The following is a 15,792-nucleotide window of genomic DNA, read 5'->3' on the forward strand; positions in this document are numbered from 1 at the left end:
TTTCTATCAGATGATGGGATCTGAGACTTCTTGCTGCCTAACAGCTAGAAGGTGCCATTAACAACAAGTTAATGATAATGAGCTCTGACTGGTGAAGTGAATACATTTATGTGTTTGATCAGTTTATACACTAAATAGGTCCAAGTTACATCTTCATTCTGTGGTTACTCTTATAATCCACAAGGTGTCAGTCACACTGCATGTTGGCCTTGGTCAGTCATAACTTTGACTCAAGTCGACGAAGAAGGAAACCCTGACCTGTCAGCAACTTTAACGATCTGTGTATTTACAGATATTCAGTCTTTGTCTTTATTCTGCTGTTAAACTTGTCTTTGGTTTTCTCCAAGTTGTAAGCACCTAACCCTCTGAACCACCCACCTCCTTGTCACCGACTCTTCCCTTTTCTCAGCCTGCTGTAAATCATGAATTTGCCCTCTTCTCTCTCCTGTTCTCCTTGTTCCATCCCTCCGGTCTTGACGTTTATCCTGCAGAGCTCAGCAGTGCTTCTATGTAATTACAGTCCTATGGTCGCTGAGCAAAACATTTTTGTGCCCTGATGCAACTCGGTGTGTCTGGACTGAGAGAGGACCAGTGAATCCTTCACCCTGGCACCCAAACAACACTTCGAACTCAACAGCCTAGTTTGAACCTGGAGAAAATGTCGTCTTTCATCTCTAATGTGTAGCTTTCATAAAGGGAATACATCCTCTCTCCTTTCCTTGTTTCCTTGAATCTTTCCCTTAAAGACCAGAAGTAAGTATATTGTAATGTTGACAACTTCTACAAGGCCATGTATAGCTCAGATTCAACATCTTAGCTATACCATCAATACAGCTCCTAGTTTGTCTGAGCAAATGACTGAGTGCCAGGATCTCACCGTTTTTGAATACCGTAAATTCCGTACTATTGAGCGCAGCTGGATATAAGCCGCACCGGCTAAAAATAAGTAAATAAATGTATTTGTACATATATAAGCCGCACTTGATTATAAGCCGCAGGTGTCCACGCTATAACAAGAGCTATTTACACAGACGTAGGCTACCGGTAACATCCGCAAATACTGTAGCGTCCGTACGGACGTTAAAGGACGACGAGAGCGTTCAAATAATAACTTTTAATAACCCGATCACTGTCGGCCGTGACCACGCCGTTTACAGCCGAGAGCAACACATAACTTGCCGTAACAATCCAACTCTCTCCCCCAGCGTTCTCTCATACTGCCACTCAACACGTTCTCGCTGGTGCATTCACTGACTCTCCACATAATCGGAATTATGAACACATTATCAACTACTGACTTTACAACATGAACCGTTACAATACGAAGCCTAGCCGACGGTGTCTGTAACACGGCTGATGAAAAAGATGACCGTAATATATTTCACAAGAAAAAGTCCATCCATTCACTGCCTCAGAATGACTTCATTACTCACTTCCTCAGTCTCTGTTGTCGCTGTCAGTGTCATCTTAACGTGCAGCAGCTCTGTTAGCTTCTTTGACAGCCAGGTCGATCGCCTTTAACTTGAAAGCTGCATCATATGTATTTCTCCGTGTGTTTTCCATGATGAGGGTGCGTGCATGAAGCGCAAAATGACTGATTATTAAGATCCGACGTGACGAAGTCAAATGTTTTTGCGGCAGAAGCTCATTGTCCCCCATAAAAAAAACATAAATAAGCCGCACCGGAGTAGAAGCCGCAGTGCTCGAAGTGTGAGAAAAAAGTAGCGGCTTATAGTCCGGAATTTACGGTAGTTTAAGTCTTCCTGCTTGTATTCACTGTTGTTTTCTTAAAGACCCTGGGGCCCAATGTATGCAAGACTGTGCAGCAACACGAGACATGCTGCGTCTGCGTGCAAAATAATGATGCTGGAAAAGGAACACAAAAGAAGTATTTCTGTGCGTGTTACTTTGTGATGATCGAGACGGATTTAGACCACATGATCTGAGGCCAGGGTCTCCAAAGCAGCTAACTGTGGACTCCTCGAAGGTGCCCGGATCTATTGCCCCCCCCCCCCCCCCCCCCCAGTCTAAAAGGCTCAGATGCACCAGTGTGGAGGCGTCCTCACGCACTGTGCTGGAATCTTGGATAGCTTGTTGATTAAATGAAAGATATGTCCAGCAAATTAAAAAGAGTAAACGACATTCCTGGTCAGATAATCACACATGAAATGTTTTTCTTTTTGTCAGGTTCAGCTGTAACCCAGGAAAGGAAGAGTTCTCTCTTGTGACCAGGAAGGACGAGCTCGGATCTGCTCAGCTCTGTGGAAAGCCTGCTTTGGTCATAAATCCCTCCCGGCAAATGTAAAGTGAAACAGCTGGACAGCTCTGTGCCAACAGATGAAAAGAAGAGTCAAAACAAAGTTTCCTACAGTTGTCGGTCTTTTACAGATACACTCGTGACAGCTTGAGGAACCACAACAGACCACCTGTGTGTGATGTGGAGCTCAGGTCAGTGCTGAAGGTCTCCGTGAACAAGCAGTCAGCTGAGCAGGCTGATGAGTAGGCAGTAAAAACAATATGTTTTGGCTCTGTAAGCACTCCCCCTCCCCCCCAGAGTGTGACCACATGGGTCTTTGTGTCCAGCACTGTTAGGAGCTCATAGAGGCCCACTAAGCTCCACTTTCAAAGGCAACCTCTGATGTGGCCTTTCTGATCTCGGCATGTCTCACTGACTTTGCCCTTTTACTCCTTTGACTTGGGAGTTTTTCTTTCTCACTATGTGTCATATTTCCCCATGGTTTCTCACTTTCAGACGTGCATACTCGCTCCTATAGCGTTCATTTTGTTCTTTTGACTGAAGGGAGGAGGGCAAAAGTCACGATCACATATGTGAGAGGATCTTAAAGGGATGAGTAGAAGCCGCTTTATGTTGACGGTGTGTCTTGAAGTTCAAACCCGTCTTGATATGTACACACCCTTCCCCCTCCTCCTCTTTGTGATGACATGTATGTGCTTATGGAAACCAGATGTGCCTTTTTGCATTGGAAGAGACCGGCACAGAAAAATCCAAACCAGGCTTGAGATTATATGATACTTCATTATCAGATGGCAGGAGGTGTGGGGAGGAAGAAGACTAAAGCTTTGTGGGGTTTCATTGCATCTCCGCCAGGCTCTGAAGAGTTCAGAAAGTTCACACGGATATATATATATATATATATATATATATATATATATATATATTTAGAATTTAGATCCAATAGGCCAGCTATCCTGTCCAGGCCCTGAGCAAACTGGGTGGGTGGGGGGGTTCCTCTCGGATATGGCTGGGTCAGTGCGAGGGTAGATGGGTTTGAGGCTCTGAATCAGCACCTCTGATGGAGATGTTTTTCTGCAGGGCCTGGGAAACCACAGCATATGAGACAGGACTCAGATTTAAAAAAAAAACCTCAAAATGTTTATTATTCAACTTCTGTACCCCCCCCCCCCCCCCCCCCATCTCCCTCCTCAATTAAAAAAAAACAAACACTGTACCACTACTCCACTCCCAATTAAAAGAGCAGAGATTGTGTCAGTGTATAAAAAGCACGCGCGTCACTTTAAACTGATATCTTTGTGCAGATTCAGCATGCAGGGGGCAGACATGGCTGCATGGCAAAGAAAACAAACGAAGACTGACACATCTGGGGCAAACAAAAAAAAAGATTTGTTTGTCTAATGAGGGAAGATGTTTTCCATGCATAACCATGTTTAATGGAATAATAAGATGCAGACAGGATGGAAAAAAGTATTAGATATTGATCCCCCTCTTTCACTGGCAGTATGCATAGACCGCAAATAGTGTGTGTGTGTGTGTGTGTGTGTGTGTGTGTGTGTGTGTGTGGTCGCAGCAGATTAAAGAATACACTGTGAAAGAGTGAAAGAATCTATTCTTACACTGTCAAAGTGGATCTTTAGGAAGGTCGAACTCTTTTTCGACGGCTGCGTCGCCTTTATGTCAGCCAATCAGAAGAATGGTCTGCTATTTTGCTCCCTTGCTCATTGGTACAGGTTATTGGTCACGTCTGGGCCTTTTCCGCTACATCAAACAGAATTGTTGCTTGAAAACTGAAAATGTCGCTCACTGTCATTACTAGCTGCTCACAGATTTCGATATGTACGCCCCGTTCCCCCCTCGGTGTATAACACGTCCTCCAACGTGTAACACACAGAGGCGGCATTTCATTCGACATCAGATGTGTTAACAGAGGCGTAACGGGGGAGACTGTGCTAATGTGTGACATTGTAGTCAGCAGGATGTATCAGAGCTGTTGTGTTCCCATGTAATACCGCTCATGCTTCTGCAACACCTTAAGGCAATGTGAAACCTGACATCAGGAAACGTATATTATGCCGAGTGGGATGCATTATGTACAAAGGCGTAATGATGGCAGGGCTTAATTATTCTACATTTGTAGAATCGTAGTATGTCAGCGGCTATAAACTAAGGCCAGCATATCACAGCTGTGTGCATCGTTTCCTATGGAAAAAAACTATTATATCCAGTCAACTTTTCATGGCAGATACGTGTGGTTGATAATATGTTTCATGTTTAAGATTAAAGATCGTTTTCAAATTCATTGCATAAACATCACTGGTTTTTCAGATTTTGCTAACATCAGGATGTTTTTCCAGGTAGAATATTTACCTTTTTCATCCTCTCAGTTGAGGGGTCAAGCACACTTTGATGTGCATTATACAACATGTTTAGATTAGCCTAATAACTCCAGACAGGGCCATGGTTGTTGGTATAAAAGCAACCACATTTATACTTGTTCTTCTCATTTGACCCGGAATTGTTTGGGTCTGGAGCAAACCAAAAGCAAGCCCATCCCCTCTGCTCTTTGTTGGAGGAGTTGTACACTACACCAAGCTCAGCCTCTTCCTGCTTCACTTCTGTGCGTGTGTGTTTAGCTGGTTATGAGAGGTAGATCCAGAGACCCTCGAGAGAAAACCCTCCATTCCTGTTGCTTTTTGTTCTTTGTTGCAGGATATGGCGGCGCTTTAACTGATGCAAATGAAAACCATGTGTAACCTATATAGCCACTCACTATTTTCCTTTACAAAAAGCCCTTTCCATCATCCCACATCCGTGTTACCAGGCAGACTGCAACCATTCTCTGTTAATCACTCACCCTCATTTAATGAGAAACTTACTCAGTTGAATCTTTGGGGTTGCTGCAGCAATTACAGTATGATGTTCAAGTTTGCTATTATGAGCCACAATAGCCAAGAGCAGGATTTCCCCCACTTGGAAGTTTCTATTCATCAGCCTGAAGACTACAAGCATGCCAACTAAACAGGCACAGGAAGTGTCCAGCACAAGAAAGACAGAAAGATAAAAGGCGCTTGTTAATGGCTGTAGTTGAGTGGAGTTCAATGTCGACCGGGAGATGAGAGATTAGTGGGTTTGTTGTGAGGCACTCGGCAAAGGGGGGTTTAGGATCAGCTTTGTGGAGTGTAACATCAGGACTGGAAATTACCTTTTCATGTATGTGGGTTAAATGTGACTGCATGAGGAGGAGAGGTGGCTTGAGAAGGCCAGGGCATTGTGGTGTGGTCTTTTGTTGGGCTTGGTGAGAAAAAAAGTGAGTCATTCGGCAGACAGTGAAGAAAAGCTATCCGGTTACACAGAGATGAAAAAAAAAAAAGACTGTGGGGGAAAATTATGCTGAGACTCTTCTTTTCTTCAGTGTGCAGAATCAGCTGGGAAAGACAGAAAAGTTTAAGTAGCTAAGTGCAAGGTCAAGGTGGGTATTTGTGCAAAGACGAACAATGCATGAATAAAAAGCTCAAACTGAAACCTGCTAAGGAAAGGAAGCATGTTTATTTTTCTCTCCTTAAACATTATTTATTGTGACTTTGAGGTTGTCCAAAAAGCTAATTAAACAGATCCAAATAAATTCCCATCCCCCATCCTCTCATTGCCGCGTCCTGCTGTGTGTCTGGTCGACATGATGCAGTTGGAATTCCAGATGTTGCTCATGGAATTCTGCTCCATCTCTGGCCTCCAAATGTGACTTAACCCCCTTCACTCCTCCTTCATCTCCTCCCTTCTCTCTCCCCCCCTAAAAAATCCTCGTGACTTCTCTCCACAGCAAAGTGGAGACAAATGGGCGCCCTAAATCTTTTCGGCACAAAAGGAAAATACCTCATCATTTTAATTGTGTAAAGCCCTGTTACTGTGATCATTACATATCATAGAAGTGCTTAACCCGCACCCACTCTCTTTCTCTTGCAGTCACTCATCCTAACAGTGAGTCCTATGGTTACATGGCATTAATGGGATCGTTAAGGCCTGAGGAGACGCCTAAGTTTGCTGTTTGTGCTTTTATTGGCTGATGGCGGATGGGAGTGCACACATGCACGTTGCAAAATGCACAAATAAAAGCATTTATTGCTTTGCGAAACATGCATAAGCACCTTTGCTTTGCTGTATTTGTGAGGACATGCCTTGTTTACATTCACTTCTAAGCCTTTCATAAAAAAATGAACCTCTACTTTCCTTATTTCACCAGAAATCCAAACCATTCGCTATGAGAGAACGTCCTCTGTATGATTTTTCTAAGAGGTCATGGTCCTCATAAGTATCGAAAGACAAGAATACACACACAGTCTATTTCTTTAACTGTATAGCTAAGATATGTTTTCCTGCTGTGCAGCAACGGCTTCACACACTCATCCTCATCACTGTTTCTGCTTAGGCTTTGGATCAACTGTTTTTTTTCCGACCCAGATTCTTGGTTGCCAGTTTCCAGAGCCCCAGTAACGCAGAGTGGAGCAGTCGGGGAGCAAGAAACCTGGAGCTCCAGGAAGACTGAGGAGGATTAGACGGTGGAGAGATGTCAGTGATATGAGAGGAAAATGCAGAACCCAGGTCAGGGTTTGACCATGAAGCTGTTGGGCCTTTGTTCAAATGTTACTGGATATTGGAGGAGGGAGCTAAAAGAAGTTAAAGGAATGATGTTGTAAAAAGAGAAAAAAATAAAAAATGTTTTACTAATTGAAAATCAAAGCACAAAAGCCTTTTGAAATTACTTTATTTTATAGGAAAAGCTTGAAAATATAAGTGAAAAAGAAAACACACACAATCGCATGAAGAAAACTGAAGTATGATCATTATCATCGTCACTAGAATCATTATGATTGTTGTTTAGCTTCTTTAAACCCCTGACCAGTAAAGTAGCACCATGATTTGAGAACTGTAAACAAGTACAATGACAAAAAAAGAGTCATTTTCAGATCTTCAATTTATTTTCATTTTGAGATGGATTCAAGGTAAAAAATAAAAAAAACAATCAAGTTTCATTAATACATAACCCCTTTCCCCATTCACTGTCCCCACATATATAAAATTAAGGCCAACCTTCAACTGTATGTCACTGTCCAGCAGGACGTTTTAATGACAATGTACAAAAACACATTCTTTACACAGAGGACAACAAAAATAATAGTTATAGTCATAATAATAATGACAACATCATTCATGATAAAAACAAATAAGCTCTCAAGACAAAGAAATAAAAAGGGAAAAAAACAGATGCATTTATTGCTTTACTCTGATTTGATGACCTCATGCTTCATGAGGACTTGAGCTCATGTTTTGTTTCCCTTTTATGGTCCATTTGGGCTCCGACAGTTTGACTTTACTGGAAGTTTAAGAAACACAATGACTATGTCACTGTGGTTTCCAAATGTTTGTGTTAATGTGAGTATGTCTAAGCTAACAAGGGAAAAGAACAAGCGAATCAAACACTTTTTTTTTTCTTTTTCTTTTTTTGCTTACTCGAAAGAACATGCAAGAATGGGCAACATGAAGATGCAGGTCCAAAGCGGAAATTCACAGAGACACAAACACTGACCACTGAAAAAAAACTAAAAATAGGGCATTGAAAAAGGCTAAAACAAACAGCAATGAGCTGGCGTCACAAAACACGAGGAAAGAGGAAGCGATTTAAGAGAGAGAAAAAGAAAGATTGGAAGGACGGAGTGGTTTAGAGAGAGGGCAAAAGGGATCTGGCAGTGGTACGAATTTAAAAAAAATGCTAGTCTTTGCTTTTTCAGCTCTTTCATGAGTTTCATCTCGTTCTCTCCTGCTCTCATTATCTCTGTTCGACATGTCTCTTCACTAGTTTCTTTTCTCTCCCTGTATTCCCCTCCTCTCTCCCGTACTACCTCGTCTTTCTAAACCTTGTCCAGTAAAGATCGTTGGCAGTAGAGGAGTCGGCGTGGGGTACCGTACCGACGGAAAAACACCAAAGCCGCCAGCGTTGCAATCACACACACTAACAGGAACAGTGGCAGAACCACTGCTGCTGCTCCACTGCCACCACCCAGCCCTTCCTCCTCATCCACTTCAATAATTATCACCTCTGTATCTTGCTCTGTCTCCGTCTTTGTCTCCCTCTCTCGCTCCCTCTCTCGCTCCCTCTCTCTCTCTCGCTCCCTCTCTCTCTCTCTCTCCCTCTCTCTGTCTCTTGTTCTGTCCTTATCCTCGTGCTCCTTGTCCCTCTCCTTGTCCTTATCGTGTCCGCCTCCCCCTCTTCCTCCGTCTGTCTTGGGGTCTTCGTTGGGGCAGCCCATCCAGTCACGAAGGGCAGACTTGGGGTATCCGGGCTCCACACGCATCATTTGGTTGTTGAACTTCCAATACTTGTTGGCTTTGTAGAAGTAGGTGTAAGCTGGAAGAGCAAGAGGTAGAGGAAAGACATATGAGACAAACATGAACCTGAAAGGAAGACAAACTGTAATGAGCATCAGTTTTTGTCACAATAACGTAAGAGCCTTACCTTGATCTTTGCTCATGAAGGCTGACTTGATGTTATCAGGCACTCCCTGCCATGTACTAATAGATTTTGGATAGCCAACGTCAACAGATTGTGAGTCCTCGTTGAAGCGGTAGTATCTAAACAAATAATGAAAAGGAAAAAGTTCAGAGAAGAAAAGCTCACATTCAGAGCCGTGAAAGCCTTCTTAACTTGCAGTCTGATCATGTACACTTGTAACGGACATGAGACTCGTGCTGGCAAGCAAACAAGTACTAACTTAAACTGAAGTGGTTTCTCCACTGCTCTGTCCTCACTGTGAACACATTTCTGATCATTCTGAGCCAATAAGATTTATTTAATGAAAACTTGTGCAGTTTTGACCTCAGACGGTACAAAGCATCTGTCAGAAAAAAGACCCTTAACAAAACAAACGCGTTTAAAGAGTACTCATAAACTTTTTGACACCACTTTTGTGTCCTGACCCTCTATTTGAGAACCACTACCCTGGAGAGCTAAAGACTTGTAAGAGTCTTGGCTTGACTGAGTCTTTCTAAGAGGACTAGACTTGTTCTTACAGACTTCAGACATGGTGACAGATGGCTGTTTAACATGAGTCTGGTTCTTCTCAAGGTTTCTGCCTGTTAAAAGACAGCTTTTCCACGCCACTGCTACTTTACATTACCTTCGCACTGACCCAGCCATATCCGTGAGGAAACCCTCCCACCCAGTTTGCTCAGAGCCTGGACAGGATAGCTGGCCTATTGGATCTAACTACAATATATACATGAGTGAACTTTCTGAACTCTTCAGAGCCCGGCGGAGATGCAATGAAACCCCACAAAGCTTTAGTCTTCTTCCTTCCAATGCTACTAAACATCACCAAGCACTGAGCTCAGTGGTGGATTGATATGTGGTCTCTGTAGGTTGTACAGTTTAACAAAGGGTAAAGATAAGAACTGCTCTTTTTGTTTAATGCCTTGAGATAATCTGTTTTGAATTGGCACTTTACCAATAAAAAGGGATTGCTTGAAACACATTTTAACAGGCTTGAAAATGGACATGAACTCAACTTACTGGGGTCCTGACTCAGCCTCCGTACAGATTTGAATTTGAATTGAGACTTGTCCGTCAGACGTAAGATTAATTTGTTTTCCCTTTCATAACATTCACATTCATCTCGACTTGATGCAGGCTTATCCTTAAGGTTTCAAGGCTAATTCAAACAGATGTAAGCCTTGGCTTGGTTTTTCCTTCAAAATGTTGACTTCTCTTGATTGACTTAAAGCTTTTCTTGTATTTTCCCTCAAAGTATTGAGACTTGTTTGGAAAGATTTGTTCATGTTTCACTGAGACTAACCGTTAAGGACTTCAGTGCTGTTTTGGTATTGTCACAGATGGCATGAAGTTTGACTTTTACTTGACCTACAGTAAAGGACTCTTGATTCTACTTGAAATACGTGACAGACATGAGATTTGACCTTGACCTGACCTTGACTTACACTTGCTGTAAAAGACTTTCAATACAACTGCAGATTTGTTTTGACAGATTTGAGACTTGATTCAAATTCCAAAAAATAATTAACTTCAGACCTGACTTGGAGTTTCACTGACTTGGGACCTGTGCTGAACTTTGAGGACTTTAGATTGAGCGTTTTCTGCAAAACTTGTTGGACTTTCTCAAACAACATGAGACATGACTTGCTCTTGAGCCTAAAAACATATGACTCAGTGTGTCTGTTTTAGTTGGACTAATCCACTAGATGGACCACGAAATTAGCTTTGTTTCTGCAGAAATATGATGGACACCTATGTGATACTTGTGCAAACAGCCTGACCAGGTCTGAAATGACTAAGATAAGCAGTAAACATGTCTGGTCTCTGGGCATGTGCAATCTCGGGTATACTTTGAAAGCACAAGCATACACTTTTAGTCATTTACTTTGTTTATGTAGGTGGCTGTTTGCACTGTAATCACTGATTACCACATTATACCTGGTGTTTGTTATAACCATGACGAAGGAGTACATATAAATAGGGTGAGGCCGAGCAAGCTTCAAGATATTTTTGTATAAATGAGGACAGAAGGTTATTCGGGATATGTTACTAACTTAAATTTTTCTGACCTTATAAGGTAAAATTGTAAAAATCGGTTGATAGCTGTTTTCTTTGGACTCCGGGGTTCATGAAACTTCAGCACATATACACACACACACACACACACACACACACAGAGAGAAGTTGACTAACTGGTTTGCTCTGAAGAAGAATGTCTGTCCAGTCGGGGTATAGTAGAGAGCTGCATCTATCCGATCTTTGGGAAGCCCAGTACCCATTTCCTTTAGACTCTTCGGGTAACCAGGCTCCAAAATTGATTCAGTAAACACCCAATACCTGTCACCTGGAGAAAGTCAAAGTTAAAAAGAGGCAGAGTGGGGTCAGAAAAATATAGTGAGACAGATTCCATAAAATGAAACAAAAAGTTTCCTTTTTGATGATGACTGCTCTTTAAATGGAAATCATGTTGGGTGTATTTACCCATCGACTAAAACTAGACTCACCTTTAAAGAAGGCAAATTTCCCATCCTCCCTTTCAAAAGCGGCAGTTAAATGAGTAGGCAATCCCCTCCAGAAGTGACCAATCGGCATGGGGTATCCGTCCAAAACATGGCTGTTGCGTACCCTCCAGAACCATTTGTCCTGAAAGACAAGACATATTTATCACCTGCCTGCCACACACACTGTACAGTATATCACTGGGACTACTCTAGTTATCATCAGGGTCTAACAAGTTGGACCTACCTTGAAGATAAACATTTCCCCTCTGAGGATTGCAATGGTGTCAAAATGTCCATCACAGATGTTGGGGCCAAAGTGAGGCTTCTCTGGTGCATATGTGGGCTCGGGGTCGTGGTTTCGTGTATGAGGTGTTACAGGAGGGGGTTGAGGACCCAATCTGGACCCTATGTGACCAAGATGTGAAATTCTGAAATCATCTCATGCTTAATATTTTCCCATTCCCATTTTCCCATGAAGTCAGTTAATTACAGCATGAGTTAGGTCTTCGAGAAAATAGACTTTAGTGCGCCATGGCAAGAGTCCTATAAGTTCTATATGCTTCAAACTACAGACATTAAAATTTGCAACCAGGAAACAACGTTTGAGCTCTTTGTGACAGTGATTTGGACAATGAAGGGTCAATCACTCACCATAAAGTTGCTGTATGCCTCTGATATCATCATCAGGGAGCTGAAAGTTCTCAGTGTCCATCCACTGGTAAAAAGGAGCCATGATGGCTGAAGGGTCATTGGAGTGCTCCAGACCAAGGGCATGGCCCAGTTCATGCACCGCAACCAGGAAGATATCATTACCTGAAACAAAGTCATCAACATTTACCCAGATCTTTCAGTTATATGACAACAATGAAAGTTTGATCCTGTTCTGATGAGAAAATGATAAGTAAAGAAGAAAGAATAATTGTTGCAGTTCTCTTTTTGAGTGGATGAAATTCACACAAACAAGAAAACCAAGACTGGTATTTACAAATCACGAATACCATTGGTCATGTGAAGATGTGTCTGACCCAAACAGCTGACATTTCAAAAATAAGCACTTCTCCATTTCTTAAAGTTTTGACATAGCTATGGGAATTTAGTTGCTCAAATGTTTTAACACAACTCTGGACATGTTGCGGCTTGTGTTTTTTTTTTTTTTTTTCTTTTTTTCAGAACGATCTGGAGTCCTGATTCACCCACACAAAGGAACTCCCATGATCTGTGTCATCATCAGGCTAAAGTGAAAAAAAGAAAAAAGTCCCTCATTTATCAAAATGTCAGCGTCAACATAGATTTAATGGAGCCTCACCCATCAAATCCTTGTTTCCAACAGTCCATGGCTCAGCTTCATCAAAGTGGGTGTCCCCACCAATTCCATTACCAGGGAAATAGGCGTGTGCCAGGAAGCCCCCCTCACCATCGAATGGGCTGCTGTCACCGTGGAAACCCTCGGCAAAGAAGAGCATAATGTCCGCAAAGTCCTCCACCTTGTCCCGTATGTAACTGTAGGGGATTTCTCTAAAACGGAGCGGGGTGACGCCCTCCCACACTTTGAAGGCCTTCCTGATGGCTTCATGAGTCTCGTACTCACCGACCTTTGGTGTGTAGTTCTGTATGCTGAAGATTGTATAATAGCATGTGAGGATACAGGAGTAGAGAGGGTGGAAAAGGAAAGACATCAAGTTATTCCATCTGGACGGGAAAACCATAGCAGCTGCTCAATAGTTACATTATCATGTTGGTTTTTCACAATGGGTGAGTCGGTGCTAATGAATGACAAACAAAGACAATTAGCCAAACATATCACCTGGTTTCAGGGAATATTGTGCAACAATATCAAACAACTGTAGTGAGCTGCTAGCAGGATGTAATTCTAACCCATTAAAATGTCAGGAATCTTTTTTAAATTTTTTTAACCACATTTATGTATATTTGTAATGACAGTAATACAGTATCAGTGTGTACACAGTATACGCCAGAACTTCAGTCTCGGTATTGGAATTATTATCAAGAAGAGAAAACTGAATTGGAAACTTATGCAAACTTACGAGAACGTGATTTCATTCTTTTTCCACTTCAGGCCCTGGATGGCATATCGCTTCCTTCTCAGGTTGGTCTTCAACTCAGCACCGAACTTGTCAGGTACGCCACAGCGCGGCCTCTTCATGGCCCTGCAGAACACAAGACAGTTCACTCAAAACAAAGGTAAGAAATACTCTAAATAGGTTTTAAATTATCTTTGGAAGCTGTACTTTAAATGTTTATGGTACTTACTCGATGGTGTCGGGGTCAAAGGAACCACTGACAGTGAGGCCATAGAACCTCTGCATGGCAGCGATGGCTGAGGAGACAGAGTTAGGGGAGCGGAGGGCGTGTGTCCTCAAGTCCCCTGGGGGAAGGTAACCATACTGCTGCAGCCATGACTTTAAAGAAAAACAAAAAGGGCAAAAAAGAAAAAAAGTGACTCATAGGAAATATGTCCAAATAAGACCGAGGAAACTCCAATCTTGCTATGCAGAATTAAAGAAAGGCAAATTAGAAACAGAAACAAAAGACAAGATGAAATCACACCTGTTTATGTTGTTGTTATAAAAAGCTGAACCAGGGAATTTTTTGGTATGGTGTTTATTATAAGTTACAGGCACAACAAGTGCAGGATGTTTTGATTCTACTGCAACAAAAACACATTCCTCACAGGCTGCGAAAATAAGCTTGTGAAAAATATCTTTCCATGTTTTGGTATCTGGATATTCAGTCCATCATTACTTTAAGCACCTGGCGTGTCTCCATTTCATGACTGAACATAAAAGCTATTCAACCATCAACTTCTGGCTCTAAAGTGAGAAACACAGTTGACATGAATCTTAGGTTGACATAAAAAAAAGCCTCACACACAGTTCATGTTTCAACAACAAAAAGACAGAGTGAAGAAATACTCCTCAAAGGGTTGAAGATTAACTTCAGTTTCTACATTCGGTTCCTACTTGTTTGTGTTCACTGCAGATTGTGACAATCATACGTGAGCCTAACTCTGATGATGAGTTCAAGAACATAGTACTACAATGGCCACTGAGTTTTTCAAGCCTCCAGATCCTTTGGTCTTGGCTTAGCTTGACCTTACTTTCCCCAGGAAACACATTTCTCTGCGGTGCTGGTTTGACATCTGGACCTGTGCCAGCTGCTTTGCTCCGCACCTCTCCCACACAGTTTCTCCTGAACTCTTTCACTCTCAGACTAGAGCTGAAAAATAACACTAAGGTTATTGTAGACACAGCAAAAACAGAGATTGCTTTGATTCTCTACCATATACAGTCACTTGGTGAACTTGTTCTGTCCTCTTAGGATGTGTTTGTTGTTTGGTCAGTATGAGCTGGACTGTCAGGGGTTAACTGTCATGAAATAACTGACACAGACTTTGGATCCTCAAATGCAAAAGCGTGATTCCAAATATAGTACAGTTATCTGTATTGCTTTAATATTGTCTTCTCAACAAACCGTGGGCATAGGTGTTGTTTGTGCAGAGACAGCAGTTGAGAGAAAAGAGAGAAAAAGAGAGGGAGTGTCCAGGGGTGAGACTCAGGCCTTGGGCAACCTCAGTCGATGTCTCCAGCCGAGCAGCAGCGTCAGTCAGTAATTTAACTGGGAATTTCTTTCTTGTTGCATCCAAACCTCAAAGTCAAGCTCTTCCCCCACGTCCATGTCTCTGTCTTCGCCTTGTCACTCCACCCCTTCTCCTCTCTTTTCCCTCATCCTCCTCTGATGGAAAACCCGAAGACCTCAGGGCAAATACTTATGAACCACCACACCCAGATTTACTCGATTATGGCTGTATATCTGCAGCTTAAATTGACCAAAATGCAATACTTCAGCATTTTTCACCTAATAAGTACAGCACAAAGCCATTGTGTACACGTAGTGCTGACATAGATTATCTGCTCAGGTTTGTGGGTTTCTATTTACGCATGACTATACATGTGTGAGTTTGGCGAGGAATGAATGGAAGCATGGCATTTTGGAGACACTTGAAGGTCTAGGCCCTCCCCATGTCTCCGTCTTAAAGAGACATGGAGGTCTCAGTGTTTAGACTTCACAACTGAATGAGCCTTTTCTGGTTCTGACTCACCCATGGAGCTCAAGTGAACACATAAAGACACAGTGTTCACCACTGTTACAGAACATCAACATGAGTGCAAAAACAAAACTTTAGAATTCAGAATTGGACTAATTTCAGTGTCAGCGTTGGAACACAGGGTGTTCATGGCTAGATGACTGTCCCTGAAACCTTACTCTTGTATCTTTTCTACTTCGTCCTTACTTAGCTCTCAGCTCAGTCAAATGACTGCCATTGAGTGACACTGAACAGTTGTTCTTGTCTCTAAGGCTCCCACACCTCTTTCATGGGTTCTTTGGGTGGCTTGACAAAGTCTTATTCACTCTTTGCTTTGCTATTTTTGACCACATTTATGGGCTGAGTAACTAAAGCAGAAGAAGGAAGA

At 42.3% G+C, this 15,792-nt stretch overlaps 1 protein-coding gene across 1 annotated transcript in view; it reads right to left on the minus strand.

Annotated features, from left to right (window-relative positions):
* Window positions 1–7,208: 7,208 nt before the first annotated feature.
* The window catches only part of mmp14b (matrix metallopeptidase 14b (membrane-inserted)), a 14,103-nt gene continuing 5,519 nt past the window's right edge, over window positions 7,209–15,792 (minus strand). The window contains exons 2-10 of the mRNA XM_079349234.1: window positions 13,571–13,719; window positions 13,345–13,467; window positions 12,606–12,913; window positions 11,951–12,112; window positions 11,544–11,704; window positions 11,303–11,441; window positions 10,992–11,142; window positions 8,766–8,881; window positions 7,209–8,657 (exon numbers count right to left, since the gene is read on the minus strand). Coding sequence (XP_079205360.1) covers window positions 8,161–8,657; window positions 8,766–8,881; window positions 10,992–11,142; window positions 11,303–11,441; window positions 11,544–11,704; window positions 11,951–12,112; window positions 12,606–12,913; window positions 13,345–13,467; window positions 13,571–13,719 — 1,806 coding nt within the window. The 3' untranslated portion in view covers window positions 7,209–8,160. The remainder of the gene's footprint in view (window positions 8,658–8,765; window positions 8,882–10,991; window positions 11,143–11,302; window positions 11,442–11,543; window positions 11,705–11,950; window positions 12,113–12,605; window positions 12,914–13,344; window positions 13,468–13,570; window positions 13,720–15,792) is intronic.

The sequence above is a fragment of the Symphodus melops genome (genome assembly GCF_947650265.1).
Source record: "Symphodus melops genome assembly, chromosome: 7".
Lineage (NCBI taxonomy): Eukaryota > Metazoa > Chordata > Actinopteri > Labriformes > Labridae > Symphodus > Symphodus melops.